Source organism: Rhagoletis zephyria, unplaced genomic scaffold, assembly GCF_001687245.7.
Source record: "Rhagoletis zephyria isolate East Lansing unplaced genomic scaffold, Rhagoletis_zephyria_1.1 Rzeph_scaffold_00702, whole genome shotgun sequence".
Lineage (NCBI taxonomy): Eukaryota > Metazoa > Arthropoda > Insecta > Diptera > Tephritidae > Rhagoletis > Rhagoletis zephyria.
The window spans coordinates 25658-44474 of record NW_016157786.1 but is presented as its reverse complement, the minus strand read 5'-3'; the positions used below and the strand labels follow the sequence as shown (position 1 = coordinate 44474).

Here is an 18817-nt window from a genome sequence, read left to right as displayed (position 1 = left end):
ATTATTGAAGCCAGAGCCATAAATCGTCAAGTGACGCGAAATTTTTCGACTAAAATTGCTATTGAAGCATATTTCAACCGACCGGTGGAATCAATGGTGTCAACAGCAGCATCAACATCTGCCGCAGTGCGCACGCCAAAACCTGTGTCCGGATCTTGCTATTTATGTTACGCACAAGAGGAAAAACGCCGTAGAAAAACCAGAAAGCTGTGCGACAAATTTAAGAAGCCAATGTGTCTTGAAAATTCGGTCACATCAACAAACTGCTCTATTTGCCATGATTTTCCTTAGATATAAGATGCATTTTTATAATAAAAGTCAATAATATAATGTGTGAAATGAATATTTTTAATTTTTCAAATAAAAAAATAATATAAAAAATGTTTTTTTTTTTTTATTATGAGGATTTTTACTATTGGGGTACAAACGTATCCCGGGTGTGTGTTTACGTATATAATGTGTTTGGAAGGCTGTAGCTCCTGAACCAATGGTCCGATCTGGTTCAAATTTTGAATTTGAACTCAAAACTAAATAATCTTCCTAGATCCTAGCGGTATAGAGGTATAGCGGTTCAAAAGTTACAACACTTCAAAGTTGAAAGTGGATACATTTGTACCCGGGTGTGTGTTCTAGGGTTAAAGAAACCAAATGGTCGTTTGGGTTCATTTTCCTTGAATCGGTGTACTTTTCGTTTCCGTGTATTCACTACGGGCGGATGAAAAAATTTCGGGCAAAACCCATGATAAGGCTGATTTTATATTTTAATTAAAATTTCCATCTTGCAGATTTCAAATCCGGCAACTATAAATGTCACCGGTAATAATCTACAACACACTCTAACCTAAACTAACCTACATAATTGTTTAACATTGTTCAATTTTATCTAATATTACGATCAAAATTAAAGAAAAAAATATTCGTGTACGAAATCTGTGGAAAATCAATTGTACGGTATTTTCTATTCGGGATTTTTTTTTCAATTGTCCTAGAGATTTAAATTTAAAAAGAGTTGCCAACCCTCTTCAAAATTATTACTTCTGGTTGGTTAAGAGTGTATTTAAATGCCTTTCATTCTCTGAATGCGTTGCAATATTTTACTCGATATATATTTAAGTCACAAAAATTTTAAGCGGGTGGCAACCACATTTAAGTTTTTATTTTTTCCCTCAACCGGTGAAGCTGTCATCCAAAATGATGTTTTAATCATTCAATTTGACCTCTTTATTGACCGGATATAGTGCTTTCAGCTTTTTAAAACCCCTTTTTTCAATAAATAACTAATTTTAACAACGTGACTACTTTTCGCATGTACCTGAGCTTCTCCTCTTCAAAATGAGATATCATTCATTAAATTTGATAAAATACTAAATGACATATCGTTTGGTAACACAAAAATGCCTTTAAGAAAGATGTACTATCTACAAAACAAAAGAAAATTGTAACATGAGAAAGAAGGATCTATAAAAAATAAATGCGGTATTTTACTAAAAAGTTCAATGCACCTACGTGATGCTAAATATTATAGTAAAAGAATACTAAAATGGCGTGCCTCGGGCTATTATTGTTTCGATTCTGGTAATCTATTTTAAGGTGCACCTCAACTTTTTTACCTCCCTTTTATTAGCTCGAGATGTAACTATGTGATAATTGGGACCAATGGCGTTTTGCAGTGGAATTATATTTCAATATGGAAGTGCATTATCGGCACTGGGTCAGATGTCGTTGCGAAGTCAAAGTTGGTGCTGCTGGTGGAGCCGATGCTGTACATCATGCTACAGAACGATGTTACTGCGAAGGACATGTGGACTAGTCTTGAGCGAGCGTTTGGAAGACTGCCAATCGATGGAAGTGTATGGGAATACCATAATGTGCAAAGCGAATAAACTATGCAATGTTGGTCTAAATGTGAGTAGCGAATGGGTTGGAGCGTTAATGCTAGCGGGTTTCCCAGACATCTATCAACCAATGATAATGGCTAAGTATCGACAATTTCGGAGTTGAGATTATGTCAAGACGAAATTGTTGCAAGAAATGCCAGTCATGCTGGATTTACATGAGGCGATTTTCCAGGCGATTCAACATTGCTCTGGAAAAATCGAATATAAATAGAAATTCGAATTAAAAAGCTTCAAATTTTAATGATTTTGTAGTTTTTTATGTTTTGTACAACTTTTATAAAAAATTAGTAGACACTAAACAAGCAAAAAATAGTCAAAACTATTAAAAATGGTGTGGTGCTATTATTTTGAGCAGTACTATATTCGTTTGCTTATAATATGGTAAAATGTTAATAATTTCCTTTGTCCGGATTTTGATATGCGCCTCCGTATTTGATCTCAGTTGAACTTTTATAAGTATGAGTTGTCAATTTAAACGAATATCTTTTGTTTTGTTTTGTAGTATTAGAAATGTATTATTATAGCCAATTTCACTTCTTTGCACTTCAAAATGGAANTTCGATTCTGGTAATCTATTTTAAGGTGCACCTCAACTTTTTTACCTCCCTTTTATTAGCTCGAGATGTAACTATGTGATAATTGGGACCAATGGCGTTTTGCAGTGGAATTATATTTCAATATGGAAGTGCATTATCGGCACTGGGTCAGATGTCGTTGCGAAGTCGAAGTTGGTGCTGCTGGTGGAGCCGATGCTGTACATCATGCTACAGAACGATGTTACTGCGAAGGACATGTGGACTAGTCTTGAGCGAGCGTTTGGAAGACTGCCAATCGATGGAAGTGTATGGGAATACCATAATGTGCAAAGCGAATAAACTATGCAATGTTGGTCTAAATGTGAGTAGCGAATGGGTTGGAGCGTTAATGCTAGCGGGTTTCCCAGACATCTATCAACCAATGATAATGGCTAAGTATCGACAATTTTGGAGTTGAGATTATGTCAAGACGAAATTGTTGCAAGAAATGCCAGTCATGCTGGATTTACATGAGGCGATTTTCCAGGCGATTCAACATTGCTCTGGAAAAATCGAATATAAATAGAAATTCGAATTAAAAAGCTTCAAATTTTAATGATTTTGTAGTTTTTTATGTTTTGTACAACTTTTATAAAAAATTAGTAGACACTAAACAAGCAAAAAATAGTCAAAACTATTAAAAATGGTGTGGTGCTATTATTTTGAGCAGTACTATATTCGTTTGCTTATAATATGGTAAAATGTTAATAATTTCCTTTGTCCGGATTTTGATATGCGCCTCCGTATTTGATCTCAGTTGAACTTTTATAAGTATGAGTTGTCAATTTAAACGAATATCTTTTGTTTTGTTTTGTAGTATTAGAAATGTATTATTATAGCCAATTTCACTTCTTTGCACTTCAAAATGGAAAAACATATGTATATATAATTCAGACGCATAAATTAATAAGTTTATTTTATTATTATAAGTTTTTTTGGTGCACTCAAATTTAAACAAATGTATATAATCTCTTTAAATTAAAAAGTAATTTATAAATTTTATAAATTTATTAATTATTTAATTTTTAAGCAATTTAGCATTTCAATTAAATACCTCTTACGACGATAGTACTATCGATACTATCGATGTTTTCAACTATCATTTCGAAAACTATCGAGTGGCGGTACTATCGATAGTATCCCAGCTCTACAAAATGGTGAGTGGTTCTTTGATTCGGGGGCTACGTCACACATGTGTAACAATTTTTCTGCATTCAATGTTCGAAATTTAGCATAGTTACTGCTAACAATTCCTCAAATGGAAGGTGATCGTTTGGGAAACATATATATGAAAGTCATTAACAATAACAAAACCGAAGAAATATGCTTGCGAGATGTTTTATATTTGCCTGACGTACACGCAAATTTGTTGTCCATTTCCAAAATAGTGGAATATGGCCATGAAGTCGTTTTTAATTCTAAGGCATGCAAGGTGATTGATTGTAATAAGGATGTTATTGCAACAGGCATTAGGGTAGATGGCATGTTTCGGCTCAGGCAAGCACGGAAAACAGTTTACATAGCGAAACAAAATGAGAATGGTAACATTTCGCATAAACATTTAGGTCACCCATGTCATGATAACTTAATGAAGTTGAAAGATCGCGAGGATGGAAGTCGAGGAGATTTTACAGAAAAAAATAATGTATCGTTTGCCTGAAGGGGAAAATTTCACGTTTACCATATAAAGCCCTTGGTAATAGAGCTAAAAATATGCTAGAAATCGTTCATTCCGATGTGTGTGGTCCAATGTGGAAGTAGCTTCGTTTAGCGGGTCGAAATATCTTTTGACTTTCATTGATTATTTCTGCCGAAAAGTTTTGGGTATTTTTGAAATCTAAGGATCAAGTCGCAAATATCTTCACTCAGTTTAGGCAGTTTGTGGAGAATCAGACTGGTAGGAAAATTAAAACTTTAAGAACGGATAATGGTACAGAGTTTTGTAATAAAAAGATGGAAAACTTGATGAGGTCTGCTGGAATTGTTCACCAAAGGACAGCTCCGTATTGACCGCAACAGAATGGAATGGCAGAGCGTATGAATGTGACGTTGATTGAGAAGGCACGATGCATGCTTATACAGTCAAACCTTAGCAAAAGGTACTGGGCAGAAGCGGTAAATACAGCCGTGTATCTAGTGAATAGGTCGAAGACAACTTAGCTTGAAGCATTTGAGAGTATTCGGTTGTAAGTCTGTAGTACAAATTACAAAAGAAAAAAGGAAGAAGTTGGATTCTAAAGGTGAAGAATTTTTATTTGTTGCCTACTGTACTGAATCCAAGACATATAGGTTTATGAAGCCAAGTACTGGTAACATAGTCATTAGCAGAAACGCAGTTTTTCTGGAAGATCAATTTTTTTCAGATTGCTATGAATCTCATAAAAATATTTTCTTTATTAACTACGATAATGATCATACAGCGACAAATAATTTAGAGGACGGTTCTGAGGAAGAATTCTATTAGGATCTTGCCCAGCAAAAAGTCGGTAATCGCTTTTAGTGGTAACGTGTTTTAGAAGGCATAGCGAATTTTTCGCTTCTGTTAGGCACTGCCGGTTATGCAAAGTAGAATGTCCTACAATATTTTATTTGTTTCGCTTTTTTGCTTCATTTCAGGGAATGCAAAGTAGAATGTCCTACAATATTTTTTTTATTTCGCTTTTTTGCCTCACTTCGGCGAATGCAAAGTAGAATGTCCTACAATATTTTTCTAAAGCGATATTCTAAAGCGTTTTAATATGGAAGATTGCAAAAGCGTAAACACTCCTGTAGATGTAAAGCAAAAACTTTCGGATGAATTTTCTCCTACGAAAGATGAAGAGAGAAAATTAATGCAAGATGTTCCCTATCAAGAGGCGATTGGAAGTCCAGACATTGCATTTGCAGTGGGGGCCTTATCGAAATACAACAAAAATCCTGGGAGTGTGCACTGGAGAGCTGTTAAGCGTTTATTTAGGTATTTTAGAGGAACCCTTTGATTATAAACTGGAATTTTCGCAAGGGTCAAACGGAGAAGTAATTGGTTTTACTGATGCTGATTGGGCAAGTGACGCAGATAGCCGCCGCTCAACTACTGGATACGCGTTTATATATCAGGGTGGCTGTAGATCGTGGAGTTCAAAGCGTCAAACAACCGTAGCGTTATCAACAACAGAAGCTGAATACATGTCATTATCAGCAGCATGTCAAGAAATAATCTGGCTGAAAGAACTATTTGAGGAACTTGAACGCAGAATCAGCAGAAGTCGTGAACACTTAAATCTGACAACAAAAGCAGCATTGACTTAGCGCGTAATAACATGTACCACGCGAGATCAAAGCACATTGATATTCGACATCACTTCCTGAGGGATCTTGTGCAAAAAGATCTTGTGAGCATTATACACATATGCACTCAAGAAATGGCTGCAGATATTCTTACGAAATCAGTGACAAGTATGCAATTCAACTCATGCAGAAACAGGCAAGGTGTGAAGAACTTCAATTCTAGTGGGGCTGATGTACTGAAGACTTGAAGTACTTGTTACTTATTATCTAGCATGCATGCATTTATATGATATGTACTCGTTTTTCTTACGTGTCTAAATGTAACTTATAATTTTCATTCAATAAATTTCACTCATTACTATAAAAACAACTGGTCAAAAAACGAAAATGAAGGGATAGTCGAGAAGTCAAAGATTTTGATTTACAAATGAGCAATCAATTAACCGACTAGTCGACTAGTCCATTAACAAGAGCTCTAATAATTATGGCTTTTAGCGCTCTGATAATGAGAATTTTCTATGTGATTTTTCGAGCCTACTAAGAAATTATAAACGTCGAAACAATACTTATGTATGACTGTATATTTGGCGTCAAAGTACATAGAATACGGCGGTAAAGCTTATGCCTAAATAGCTGCTTAACCCATTTGTTTAATTCAATATCAATATTAAAGCATACGTTTAGTAGACATTTTCGCCCCAAATATCCATTACCTCCCCAGCCAGCAAAGAAACGTAAATTTTGCCGACAGTGCAGTTTAGTTCAATTTTCCATATCCGAAAACGAATATAAAAACTCCTACAATTATCATCAATTTTCGTATCCGGAAAACGTTCGAATGATGCCATTTGAAAGCAATAATTGTATTTTATTTGCTCAAGCTAAACATTTGAAAGCATCCATGCGTAGTCGGCAGTGGCTGAGCGTGCAGAGGAGTGTGCCGCTATTTGTTAGCTTCCAGACGGTGCCGGGATCGAATTCCGTCAGGCGCTTCCTAATTTTATTTTATTTCTTTTGAACCATAAAAAAAGTACCTGTGAAGTGCAGAAGGAAAGCGTATTGAACGAAAAATTCAATCAGACAAATTTCAGAAAAAACAGCCGAAAACGTATCCGTTTCACATACTGTTGTCTGTACATACATTTCTGCCGCACACTTTAGTGGGAAAACGGATCGTCAAAGTATCCGGAAATTGAATCAGTAAACGGACAAAAATCCGCACTTCATCCACTTTTTTGTCCTTTTCCGGATCGGTTTTCGGATTTTTTTTGGGGCTGGGACATCTACATACATATGTATGTATGTATGTATGATTCATGTGCACATAACTGTGTTTATTGTTTTAAATGCGTATACGCCCCAAATAACGCTTAACGAATTGGCAAAATTGCACATTCCAATGACAATTTTAGCACGATTCCACCACTTCCACGTTCTGATTTATTAGGATATTTCGAAGCTAATGTCTTTGTAAATTAGACCATGACCTTTTGCATTAAACCAATTGGCAAATTGTGTCCTGAAAGCAACAATAATAAATTTTTTTATAAAAAATCGATTTTCATATTTATTTTTATTATACTGCATTTAACTTTCATGCAAACGAAGTAAACAATGTAAAAATGTGCATGTAAAAGCGATCTGATGAAACGGTGGTTTTGTTGCATGTGTGGCAGATAAAACACTGAACCAACCCCTCTTTCGGTCAAAATAAATATGCAACATTAAATGCATGTGGTACAAAACTCGGAAACCACCCTTAAAATTCATTTAAATTTTACCACAAAATTCACTTTGTGCCATCGAGTGAACAAATATTCCGGCATGCCGACAACAGAGCCGCCGGCTGCCTGGCGCTTGCTTTCCCATGTCGAAAGTGCAAATGCTGGAAAATGCACCGCGACCACTGCTCCACTGGGTGGGCGTGTGAGGTGGTGGCGTTGAAGGGATTACATGAATTGCATTACTTTAGGGGATAAATTTCATGGCGATTAATGTCGAGTGAAAATGGCTGTTGGCTTGGCAAATGTTGAGGCAGCAGCGAGGGCGAAATGAAAAGCCACAAATACATACATTCATGTGTACATACATACATATCTATGTCCATTAGGGTGGTCCAAAAACAGTAAAGTCGGAATTGTAATGCTCTCACCCCCTAGGATTGTTCTATATCGAAAAAGTATACCCATATTTTTTTTTTTTTTTGAAATCAAAAAATATTTAGAGGTCGCTCAAAGCGTTCACAGTTTTCCATGTATTTTTATATGGGAAAAATAAAATTTTTCGTAAAAATGGTATAGAATTCCTGAAAATCAATATTTTTCGGTCGGAAAACTCTGGTTCTCTTTAGGAGACTTTCAATAATAATACCAAATTGTTGATTTAACAATTTTTTAAGACTAACGATTTTTTATTGGTCACCCCATTGCATTTTCGGGGTTTTTGTGGTTTTTGGCGGACCTATGAATTATAGTTGGAATGAAAAAATGGCTAAATAAACAATTTGGTATTATTATTGGGAATCTCCTGCAGATAAACAGAGTTTTCTGGTAGAAAAATATTGATTTTTAACTATTCTATACCATTTCTACGAAAAGTTGTTTTTCCCCATATAAAATACATGGAAAACTTTCGCCGCTTTGAGTAACCTCTAAATTTATTTCAAAATATAAAAATAAGGGTATATTTTTTCGGTATAGAACATTCCTAGGGGGTGAGAGCATAAAAACTCCAACTTTACTTTTTCACATGCATTTTTGGACCACCCTAATGTATATACACAACAGCGGATATACAAGTTGAAGTTGATTACACTGGTTTACAGCAAAAATGTTCTATGGATTCCACTATCCAATTCCTATGTAGAATTGCTCGGTGATTCCGAAAATCGAGTAATTTTTTTTTCTATGGATACGTTTTCGAGATATTTGCAATTTACCGTTATTCATTTTGAAGCAAGAATTGGTTCCTTTTAATCACGTACAAAAGAATGTTACCCATACGCCGCGTACACCTAAGTAACACGCTTTTCTGCTCATATTTCATATAAAAAATCTTTCCTTAGACCACTCATTGTTTCGTATTTATCCATCGATTTGCTTCATCAGTAACTTGATTTTTTTTTTATGTAACAGAACAGGCTTTAGTACAAATGCAAAAATTTGGCACAGAACCTGTTATTTTTTTTAATTTTCTTGTGTTAAAGTGTGATTTTTTTCATTTTTTCGTTAAAAACAAAAACAAAAAGCTGGAATTATTAATTAATTTGTCAGAAACTATACGCCCTGTCGGAAAGTGATGTATATACGGTTTATGGAGAATTCGTTCGTAAGATATACGTAATTAAAAGGAACCAACTTTGGCTTTAAGCTGAATAACGGTAAAATGCAAATATCTCGAAAACGTATCCATAGAAAAAAAATTAACTCGATTTTCGGAATCACCGAGCAATTCTACATATAAATTGGATAATGGCGTCTGGAGAACAAAAACCAAATTAAAATTTGTGATCCAGTGTTATCAAGCCACCCTCAACTGAAAGCACTCGAACTTGAACTCAACGCGCAATAAAAGAAATTTTTAACAATTTTTGAATCTGCTTTCATTTCGCCAGTGAATTTTTAAACAAAACAGGAAAATACAGCTTCTTCGAGAATACAACACTTTATAAGTTTTTTACTCCAAAAGTCCATACATATGTATGTACACACGAAGTCCAGTTTTCATACCTGCATTGAAAGCAGTGCTTTCCCAACAAACACTGGAACAAAAATTGTTAAACGTTTGAGAAAATCGTGTTTCTCAATTCGATTTTCAGCATTGTTTATCATTTGAAATTAATAATTTTGTCATATTTTTCCCAAACATTGTTTATCAATTTAAGAACGGTTTGAGAATCATTTGTTAACATTCCGTTCCGTTCCATCTGTGTCAATATGGCACAGATGTCGAAGTCCATGGGTAGTCTGCTACATCAGTCGCAAAATGGCTCTTCGACCACGCCGTCGCTGTTATTCGCAATTTGTCTGATTTCAAAACAAACTATGCAACCAATTTTTACATCAACCGTATTTTTCTTTGTTAAACTAACTGAATAAATAAGCTATTAAATTAACTTTTAAACTGCATAAACAAAAATTACTGTCCTATAAAAACTCTCTTACGTGTATCATTGGCAACACTATACCAGTATTTCGATGCGAGTAACGGGATTTCATTTCGTTCCGCTCCACTTACGTTTGAGAGAAAGTTGAGAATTCAACATTTCTCAATTTGAAAATAAAGAAAATTTTCATTACAAAAAAATATCTTTTAGTTTGTGAACGCTATCAACAGTTATTTGAGATGCATTTGGGAATTAACGTTTGAGATTTCAGAAAAGGACTGATTCTCAAATGCACCTCAAATTGAGATTTAGCAAAAATGTTTATTGGGTTCTGCCATTCTCTTTCTTTGACTTCCTTCTCTATTGTTGTGTGAAAAGAAGTGAAACGGATTCTGTTCAAAATGTGCAGCATGAAATGTATAAATTCAAGCGCAAAGGCGTGAACCGGTAATTGCAGCGCATGGCTTTGCTAGCGTGACGTAGCCGGTGACGGGACTTGATGAAGTTGCCATTCATTTTTTTTCATTTTCTATTGAATAATTATTTAAATTGCGGTGGTATATTTTTGTATAAATGTATGTAATTATATATCCCTGATATTGATTTATTTTGCAAGACAAACGATTTCAATTAGGCAAGGAATTGTAATATTGTTGTCCCAAGTAGCTTTTTAGCTTTTTGTGAACCGTTTTGATAAAATCTAGGACTGCTATTAGACTAAATGCATGCTATTAGACTCTGTCACTCCGAAACTCTGACCAACTTCCACGATGTGTGAAACTCTCACCAACTTCTACGATGTTTCAGGATGCTTAGACAACACAACTCTGCCACTTATTCTTTAGAACAAGTTTTCTATACGAATCCCTACTAGGAAGGTTGGAAAGATACCTAATTCCATCTTGGAACTTCAAGATAGCTCTATAGCCGGGCACTTGCTAAGCTTTTTAGGCTTTCTGTGAAAAAAGGCTTCTTCTGGCCATCCCCAGTGTATAGCCATCTAGGCACCTAATGCATTACTCAATTTACCACCCCAGATTTATTACTTTTGGATGCCGACTCAAAACCTCACATACTGAAATCTTAACTAAATAGGTTAGGGGTATGTATTAGATATGCCTTTTGAATCATGTGAACCGAAAGTTGCTGAAAGGTTTGTTATATCCATAATACTTACGGATGAATCTAAATTCAGAACCCTGCTCGGGAGCCGCGATATTTTCAGAGTAGGATAACGTCTATCCTTAGAGAAGAACGTAACTGTCCTTCAGGTTGAAGTGTTTGTGATACTTAGTCATGGCCATGAACTGTAGGAATATTCACCAAATTGAGCAAACGACCTGGCGCGCGGTCAAAAGAGCTGGACCGTAATCGCGGCATTCGTGATGGAATGATTATTCGTTTCGCATCGAGTCGAATAAAATGACCGCTGTTTTCTCCCCAAATACTATTTATATTGACGAAGTGATCTCAAGATCAAATTTCGATACGAGTTACGGTCGATAGCGAGTGCCGCGATTCGAGCCCCGAGTAACTCAAAGCAGAGAAAGTGGTCAAAGTTTTTGCTTAAGCTAATCAGTTATTTTGCCCGAGTGCCAGGTCACTTATTCAATTTGGTTAATACCCCTATTGTGGGCAAACGAGTTTGTATGGGGTTGTATGGACATCCATACCTCAAAAATTATTTCAGATTTAATTTCCACGCTGATCCAAAACAGTTGCCCAACTTCCATGACAAATAAATATAAATATTTTGAGTGTTGGCGTGTCAAATGAAAGCTTTTGGCTCTTTCTGATTGGCTGAAGCAGAAAGCTTTCTGATACAACTCTGCGCTGTACTGGTTTCCACACGAGTTAAGTGACTTAACTGGTTCGATTTCCAACAACAATTGCATGCGATTTAACTTGTTTATAAACACGTTTTGTTCACTTAACTGGTTCAAGTCCATTTAACATGTGTTAACTGTAATCCTATAAGACATAGCCTCGTATTCTTAAGACTTACTCGTAGTGCAAACATATTTACAGGTATTTCCTTATAGCTTGAGAGATATGTGCATATGCATGTAGAATTGTTGATCAGAATGAAGATGTAGAACACGAAAATGTACCTGCAAGTAAACCAATAAAAATGTATGTAAGTAGATACCTATGTATGTAAGTACATATATGTACCTATATGTATGTAGTAGTATATAAATATTTATTTTATAAATCCACAAGCGCTTTTGTATATGATAAATGATAGAGATGATGCCTTTTGGGAAAGTTGTAACTTATAACGCTAAAGAACTGCATAGGGTGGGGGCAGCTGTAACAATAGTCTTTGAGGAATCACGCCTAAACTACTAAAAGCACTTTCACAACAATAGTTAGACTTACGATGGAAAACTGTTCAGGGCTTAGAAGTGCACGGAACATACATAGCGGGCTTGCATATCGAGCCTTAACCGCCAAAAGGACGTAAGCGACATTTTTTTCAAAATTTTCTTTTTGATACAGTAATGCTCCTGGAGCATCTAGATGCATTTCTGCATCAAAAAGAAAATTTTGAAAAAAATATCGCTTATGTCTTTTTGGGGGTTAGGGCTCGATATATTATGCATATGCAAATCAAACAAATTTGAAGATACGTATGTACATTTACGAAAAATTAGGAAGAAACTCGCATAGAAAACATATTTCGGTCATAATTTTTCTCTGTACTTCTTCATATACATACAGATATATGTATCTGTGCCGTTCAATTAAAGTAGCTAAAATGACTTTAGAAGGTTTGACAGATATGTACATATTTCGGTGTATTCGCCTCTTTAGAATCAGCTATTTTATTTGAACAAAATAAAATCAACATAGAAATATTTCTCACTTTTTGCTTTGAGAAACTGTCCTTGGTTATTTAAGAAGATTTTGGATGACACAAATTTCCCTCCAAGAGATCCGTGAGACTACTCGTATTTTTAGCTACGAGTGGCTTCACTCGCATTGCCTGGGGTCCATTAGAGCGGCGAGGCAAATGCAGCGGAATTGAAAAAAAAAACAATTGGATAATTTTGAACAAATTGTTTGCTATTTAATTACCAAATATTATAATTTCTAACCAGTACCGATATCCCCTAACCAGTATTTACATATGTCCGCTGACATGTCCTAATTATACAAAAAAAACTTTTAGAGCGCAAAATTTTTGACTCTGTGAATACTTTCTGAATGATAAATCCAAAAAAAAAAAAATCAGAAAAAAGGTTTTCTTCAAAAAACAATAAAATTATTTTGGTTTGACTTAGAAAACAGTGGTTTAGGAAGAATAGATAAAGTTTTAGTTTATTACCAAATACTTGGTAAGGTAGTCTCTCTTCACTGCGTGTGTAGTATTCGTCGCAAGGTCCCATTGCCTTCTTATCTTGTCGTATCCATTGCATATCTTGGGTGGCGGTGATGTCTGTGCTTGCGCTAATAAGGACATCAACTAGCCTAGGGGAGGCAACTTCCTCATTAATGGATCAGACATTCCACGTGCATGTCCTCAAATAATAGCCATTAAAACGTTTGTGGTAGTCGTGGATAAAAGTAGGTCTCATCCAGCCGTGTTGAAGCTTTTCAATGGAAGGGGCTATTACGTAGAGGGTTACCAACCCTACACACAAACAGACTCTTAGACATTTAAACCGAATTCGTCGGAATTGCACCACCTGGGTAGGTTATCATATGTCGCACATGAGTTGCTTACGTTGTCCACAGTGCGCGAAGGGGCTAAGTAAACGTCCACAGTAGGAATTGAATATAGTCGTGCAACTACGATTGCATACCCAGAAGCTCTACTATACTACTTACATTGACACCCCTTGGAAAAGTTTAAGTATCGACTGCACTGCTGACTAACAATCACGCGACTGTCGATCATTTTCGTATTCAGCCAAATCTAAATACTATGGTATGCCAAGCCTTGCTTAGAAGACTGTGTATTTGCTATTTTGGCACAGAAGCCAAACGCTACCAACTAACAACAAGTAGGTATGCGGCTGCAAGCAGCAAATTACGCATGACTTCAAGATCACTTCATGGACGCAGACCGAAAACAAACAATAACAGAAGCTGTATGGCATTTGTAAAGCCCAGAAAATGTAAGCAAACAAACCTGAGAATACAAGTGCAGCATTGCAAGTCTAGGCGAAGAACCAGCGCAGCAATCAATTGTACATTTGAACTCGGCATTGCGTGTGCATTTTTGCGTTCATTAGCCATGATAAATCTGTCAACCGGTTCCTTAGGCACGTTTTCGAAGACCAGATGGACAAGCGCGTAATAAACTGAGAGACAGATAGACAAGTGGACAGACGACCGTCGAAATGTGGTGGTGTGACTACTGCACCAGTAATCTTAAGCCTTAGGTATAAATTATTGAAATGGAATGAAAAATTAAAAAATAAATACATAAAAACTTACATAGTCACTTGACTAAACAAGTGTACTTAAATATGGGAAACTTGTTTGCTTAAGGGCAGATAAACATTTATAAATAAGTATACAAGTACATACATATGTATGTTTTTATTATTATGTATGTTTTTATTATTATGTATGTTTGTACATACATTCATATCCATGCCAAGATATTGCCAGAACGTAAGAGCGACCGCAAGAGGCCAACGACGCTTGATTAAGCCAACGGCAGTTTTATTACCAAAAGCGCGTTCGTGGAGTGCGGGACAGTTCGAGTTCGTTGCCAATGTTAGGAATTGTGCGCGTAGGGCGATGAACCAGAGAAAACGCATCGAAAAGTACAAAAATGCAAAAGAAAGGAGTTAAAAGAATAGCAAAGCATAAGATTACAAACATTCGACACGCAAAAGAAAGAAAGAAGCGGCGTTTGTAATTTGATCTTGACATTCTCGGCTTCGACACCACTTGAATAGCACGTCTTCGGTTTCGAGCGCGTAGTACAGGCAAAGGTTTGAATTTCGAAATTAAACAAACACAAGCAGTTAAGTATAAGGAGTTGGGGAAATTAAAAGTCTAACCTACGACAGTTTCGAAGAAAGAAAAATTAAGTTCCTTGCGTGTCCAAAATGAACGAAACGCTCTATTGGCTACTGCGATTTTTAATTTTAGCAGTTGTGCTGGTGCCGCTAAGTTATGCGCAGCAGTCGCCACAGGTGCAGCAACAGCATATACAGCAAGTGCTCGGCATCGGTTTGGATAATATTCTGCTGCACTCGCTCTACAACGACGGTAAGTAGCGCTGTAGTTTAATGAAAGGTTGAGTTGTTAATCAAATTGATTAAGTATTTACTTACACCGTACAGCTCCGCGCGAAAATGCCACATACGACTTCATCATTGTCGGTGCCGGACCAGCTGGTTGCGTGCTCGCCAATCGGCTCTCAGAGAATCCCAACTGGACAGTGTATCTGATCGAAGCAGGTGGCGTGGAGGGCATTTTTCATCAGGTGCCTGTACTTTCCGCCTTTCTGCAGGGCACTCACTCCAACTGGGGCTACAAATCGACGCCACAGAAACGCGCCTGCTATGGCATGTACAACAACGAATGCTTCTTACCCCGTGGCAAGGTGTTAGGCGGCACTAGCTCCATCAACTACATGATCTACAACCGCGGAAATAAACGCGACTTTGATCGTTGGGCCGCAGCGGGCAATAAGGGCTGGTCATACGATGAGGTCTTGCCTTACTTTCTCAAATCGGAAAATGCCAACTTGGTTGGGTTAGAGAATTCGCCCTATCATAATAATTCCGGTCCGTTGAGCGTCGAGGATGTCCAATTTCGCACGCCAGCAGTGCATGCGTTTGTAAAAGGCGCACAGCAAGCTGGACACCCGCGGACTGACTACAACGGCGAATCGCAGATAGGCGTATCCTACGTACAAGCTAACACGCTGCGCGGTCGGCGGCATAGCGCATACCGCGCATACATCGAACCGATACGGTATCAGCGCAAGAATCTCCGCATCGTCACAATGACGCGTGTAACCCGCGTGCTAATAGATCCAGTCACAAAGCGCGCAACTGGCGTAGAACTCGTGTACCGCAATAAATACTATAAGGTACGCGCGCGCAAGGAGGTCATACTTTCGGCTGGCGCCTTCAATTCACCGCAACTCTTGATGTTATCTGGCGTTGGACCTGCAGACAATCTCAAAGCTATCGGCGTCCCAATAGTGAAAGAATTGCCCGTAGGCAAACTACTCTACGATCATATGTGCCACTTCGGTCCAACATTTTCCGTGAACACCACTAGAGAATTACTCGATGTTGCTTATTTGAATCCGCGCATGGTGAAATCATTCTTGCTTGGCGATCGCAGTACTATGCTCTCCTCAATTGGCGGCGTGGAAGCGCTCGCGTTCCTGAAGGTGCCAAGCTCTAAGGAACCTGCGGATATGCCCGATGTCGAGATCATCACGGTGGCCGGCAGCTTAGCTGCAGATCAGGGTAGTGCTCTTAAGAAGGGTGCCAATTTCAAAGACGAACTATACGACAAAGTCTATCGTCCGTTGGCGGTCTCACAACAGGATCATTTTAGTTTTCTAATAATGCAATTTCATCCGAAATCTGTAGGACACCTTTGGTTGCATAACAGAGATCCATTTGAGTGGCCGCGCATAAACCCTAAGTACTACTACAACAAAGACGATGTGCAATTCATGCTGGAGGGCATAAAAGAGGCAATACGCATCACTCAAACACCGGCTATGCAGAGATTGGGTACGCGTATACATGATATTCCGTTGCCTGGTTGTGAACAGCACACCTTCGGGACTGACGCCTACTGGCGCTGCTCCATACGCACGCTATCGTACACGCTCCACCACCAGGTGGCTACCTGTCGCATGGGCCCTGAAAGTGATCCCACCACCGTTGTTAACGCCGAGTTAAAAATACACGGCATAGAGGGCTTGCGAGTAGTGGACACAAGCATCATTCCATTCCCGCCGACGGCGCACACCAATGCGGCATCGCTTATGATCGGAGAAAAAGCAGCGGATATGATACGCGGCGATTGGCAGTGAAAGTGAAATAGTAAAAGTTAAGAATAGAGGTAAATAAAATGAAGTTAACATTGCTTTGCATTAAGTACTGAATTTAGGTTAAGTGTCTCCTAGTTCGAATGGAAGAAAATAACGGAACATGAGGAAAGTGAAATAAGTATAAAAAACAACTTAATAAAATCAATAATCATGTAAATATTTAAAACTGGTATATGAATCTAAAGTTCTCCAACGAAGCAAGAAGTAAAACGCACAAAAACGTGTGAACAAGATCGGTACATCTATGCGCTTATGTATATGTAAATGTATTTGTGTACATGGGTATGTGTAGTTTACATGAATGCGAAGTCTTAAGTTAAACCTAATTGTGTATGGAAATTAAATGAGCACTCAGGAGCGGCGCAAAAAATTAAGGTCAAAAGCCAATTTCGAGTTCGTATGAGCATAGTGACGTAAATGTTTCTATGAATGTACAGTGGTCGAAAAAATTATAGCCGCACCACATTTTGACAAGTTTTATTTTATAAAAATACTACAGTTCGCTCTTTAACAAAACCCGTGTAAATCCAAATTTCAAACTTTGTGCAATATTTAAAAAAATCAACAAACTTTCGTAAAAATTTCTGACTTTTTTATTAGATTTCCAAGAAAGATTCTGTGTATGCAGTTTCGTGGCCCATGGAATTCTAGTAGAACAAAGTACAAGTTTCAAATGGCTAAAAATTACGGTTGATTTTTTTGAATTTTTTTTTTGTCCCATTTGCTTCCATATAACGAAAACACACAATTTATTTTATATGGAAGAAAACCGAAACATCCTGGACAAAAAAATTTCTAACTTTTTTAATTAGATTTCCTAGAAAGATTCTGAGTATGCAGTTTGGTAGACTGGACAAAAAAATTCTGCACTTCACAGATGCTCTTTCATAATTCGGAGATACAAAACAAAAATTTGTAAAATAATTTTAACACTTTGCCTCTGGTGGGATTAGCAAATAACAGCAAGCATCTCTACACACTCAGTTACAGCCGCTTTATAAATTTGTCTCCAAGTGTTCAACTTCAATTTTCTTCGTCGTTAGATTTGGTTGTGCACTTTAGAGAGGCTTTTTCGTAATTAAGAAAAACCAAAAACAGAAAAAAAATAATAAAAACTTATGTGTTGCGCTGACGGCATTTGTACCCTCGAACCTGCTGGAAGTCAACATATAACAGCAAGCACCTCTGCACGTTCAGCCACAGCCAGACATACCAAGTTGTTTTCAAATGTTCAACTAAAATCACATTTCTTACAATCGCTGTATTAACCATGAAAACACCAAACAATAACTTGGTTGAAAAAATATCTTGAAGCACTTTGAACCAATTTGCACAAATAAGAAAAAAAAATTAGCTGCGTCTTCTAGAGGCTCTGGTGTAAAGTTTTTTTAAGTTTCTTCCGTTAATCCGTAAACAATGGCTGCAGACGTGTAATATTTACTCAGATTTCCCTTTGTGTGTGCAAAGATAAAAGAAACCAAAATTGTATTGATGTTAAAAAACTTAAAAAATTACAACTTAATCTTCAGGTAGTTTTCATTATAAAATAAAAAGAACAATTACTATGAAGTCCCTTTTACAATTTTCATTTAACATATCTTTAATAAAAATTATAATAAATTTTGATTTGAAATATAAAATTAGTACAAATATAGTAAGAAAATACTCCGATGTATTGTTGCAATAATATCAACGTGGCACGGCCGTTACTAATGTTCACGATCAGGGCTGCCAACTTGGCTCAAACCGTGTCATTTTTGGTCCTATTTTACTTCAAATGGCACTTAATTTTACAATTTGAAAAGTAGTAATATTCAATACATATTTGTGAAATCCTTTGCGTGTACTTCTTTTTCTCAACTAAACTTTTCTAATTTCTATAGTTTTTCCAACTGGTTTATCGTACTTTGGCATTGGACTTTTGTTT

The 18817-nt window shown here is 36.9% G+C and overlaps 1 protein-coding gene across 1 annotated transcript; it reads left to right on the top strand.

The window, feature by feature from the left end:
- Window positions 1-14543: 14543 nt before the first annotated feature.
- Window positions 14544-17348, top strand: LOC108361135 (glucose dehydrogenase [FAD, quinone]). The gene is made up of 2 exons (XM_017613678.1): window positions 14544-15077; window positions 15152-17348. The coding sequence occupies exons 1-2, from the start codon at window positions 14915-14917 to the stop codon at window positions 16870-16872; spliced, it is 1884 nt and encodes a 627-aa protein (XP_017469167.1). The 5' UTR covers window positions 14544-14914; the 3' UTR covers window positions 16873-17348.
- Window positions 17349-18817: the final 1469 nt, after the last annotated feature.

Bases quoted from the DNA above. Each gene is read 5' to 3' on its own strand.
- LOC108361135 (XM_017613678.1), top strand. From the start codon at position 14,915: ATGAACGAAACGCTCTATTGGCTACTGCGATTTTTAATTTTAGCAGTT. The intron at 15,078-15,151 runs GTAAGTAGCGCT...TACACCGTACAG, and splicing joins GCACTCGCTCTACAACGACG to CTCCGCGCGAAAATGCCACA.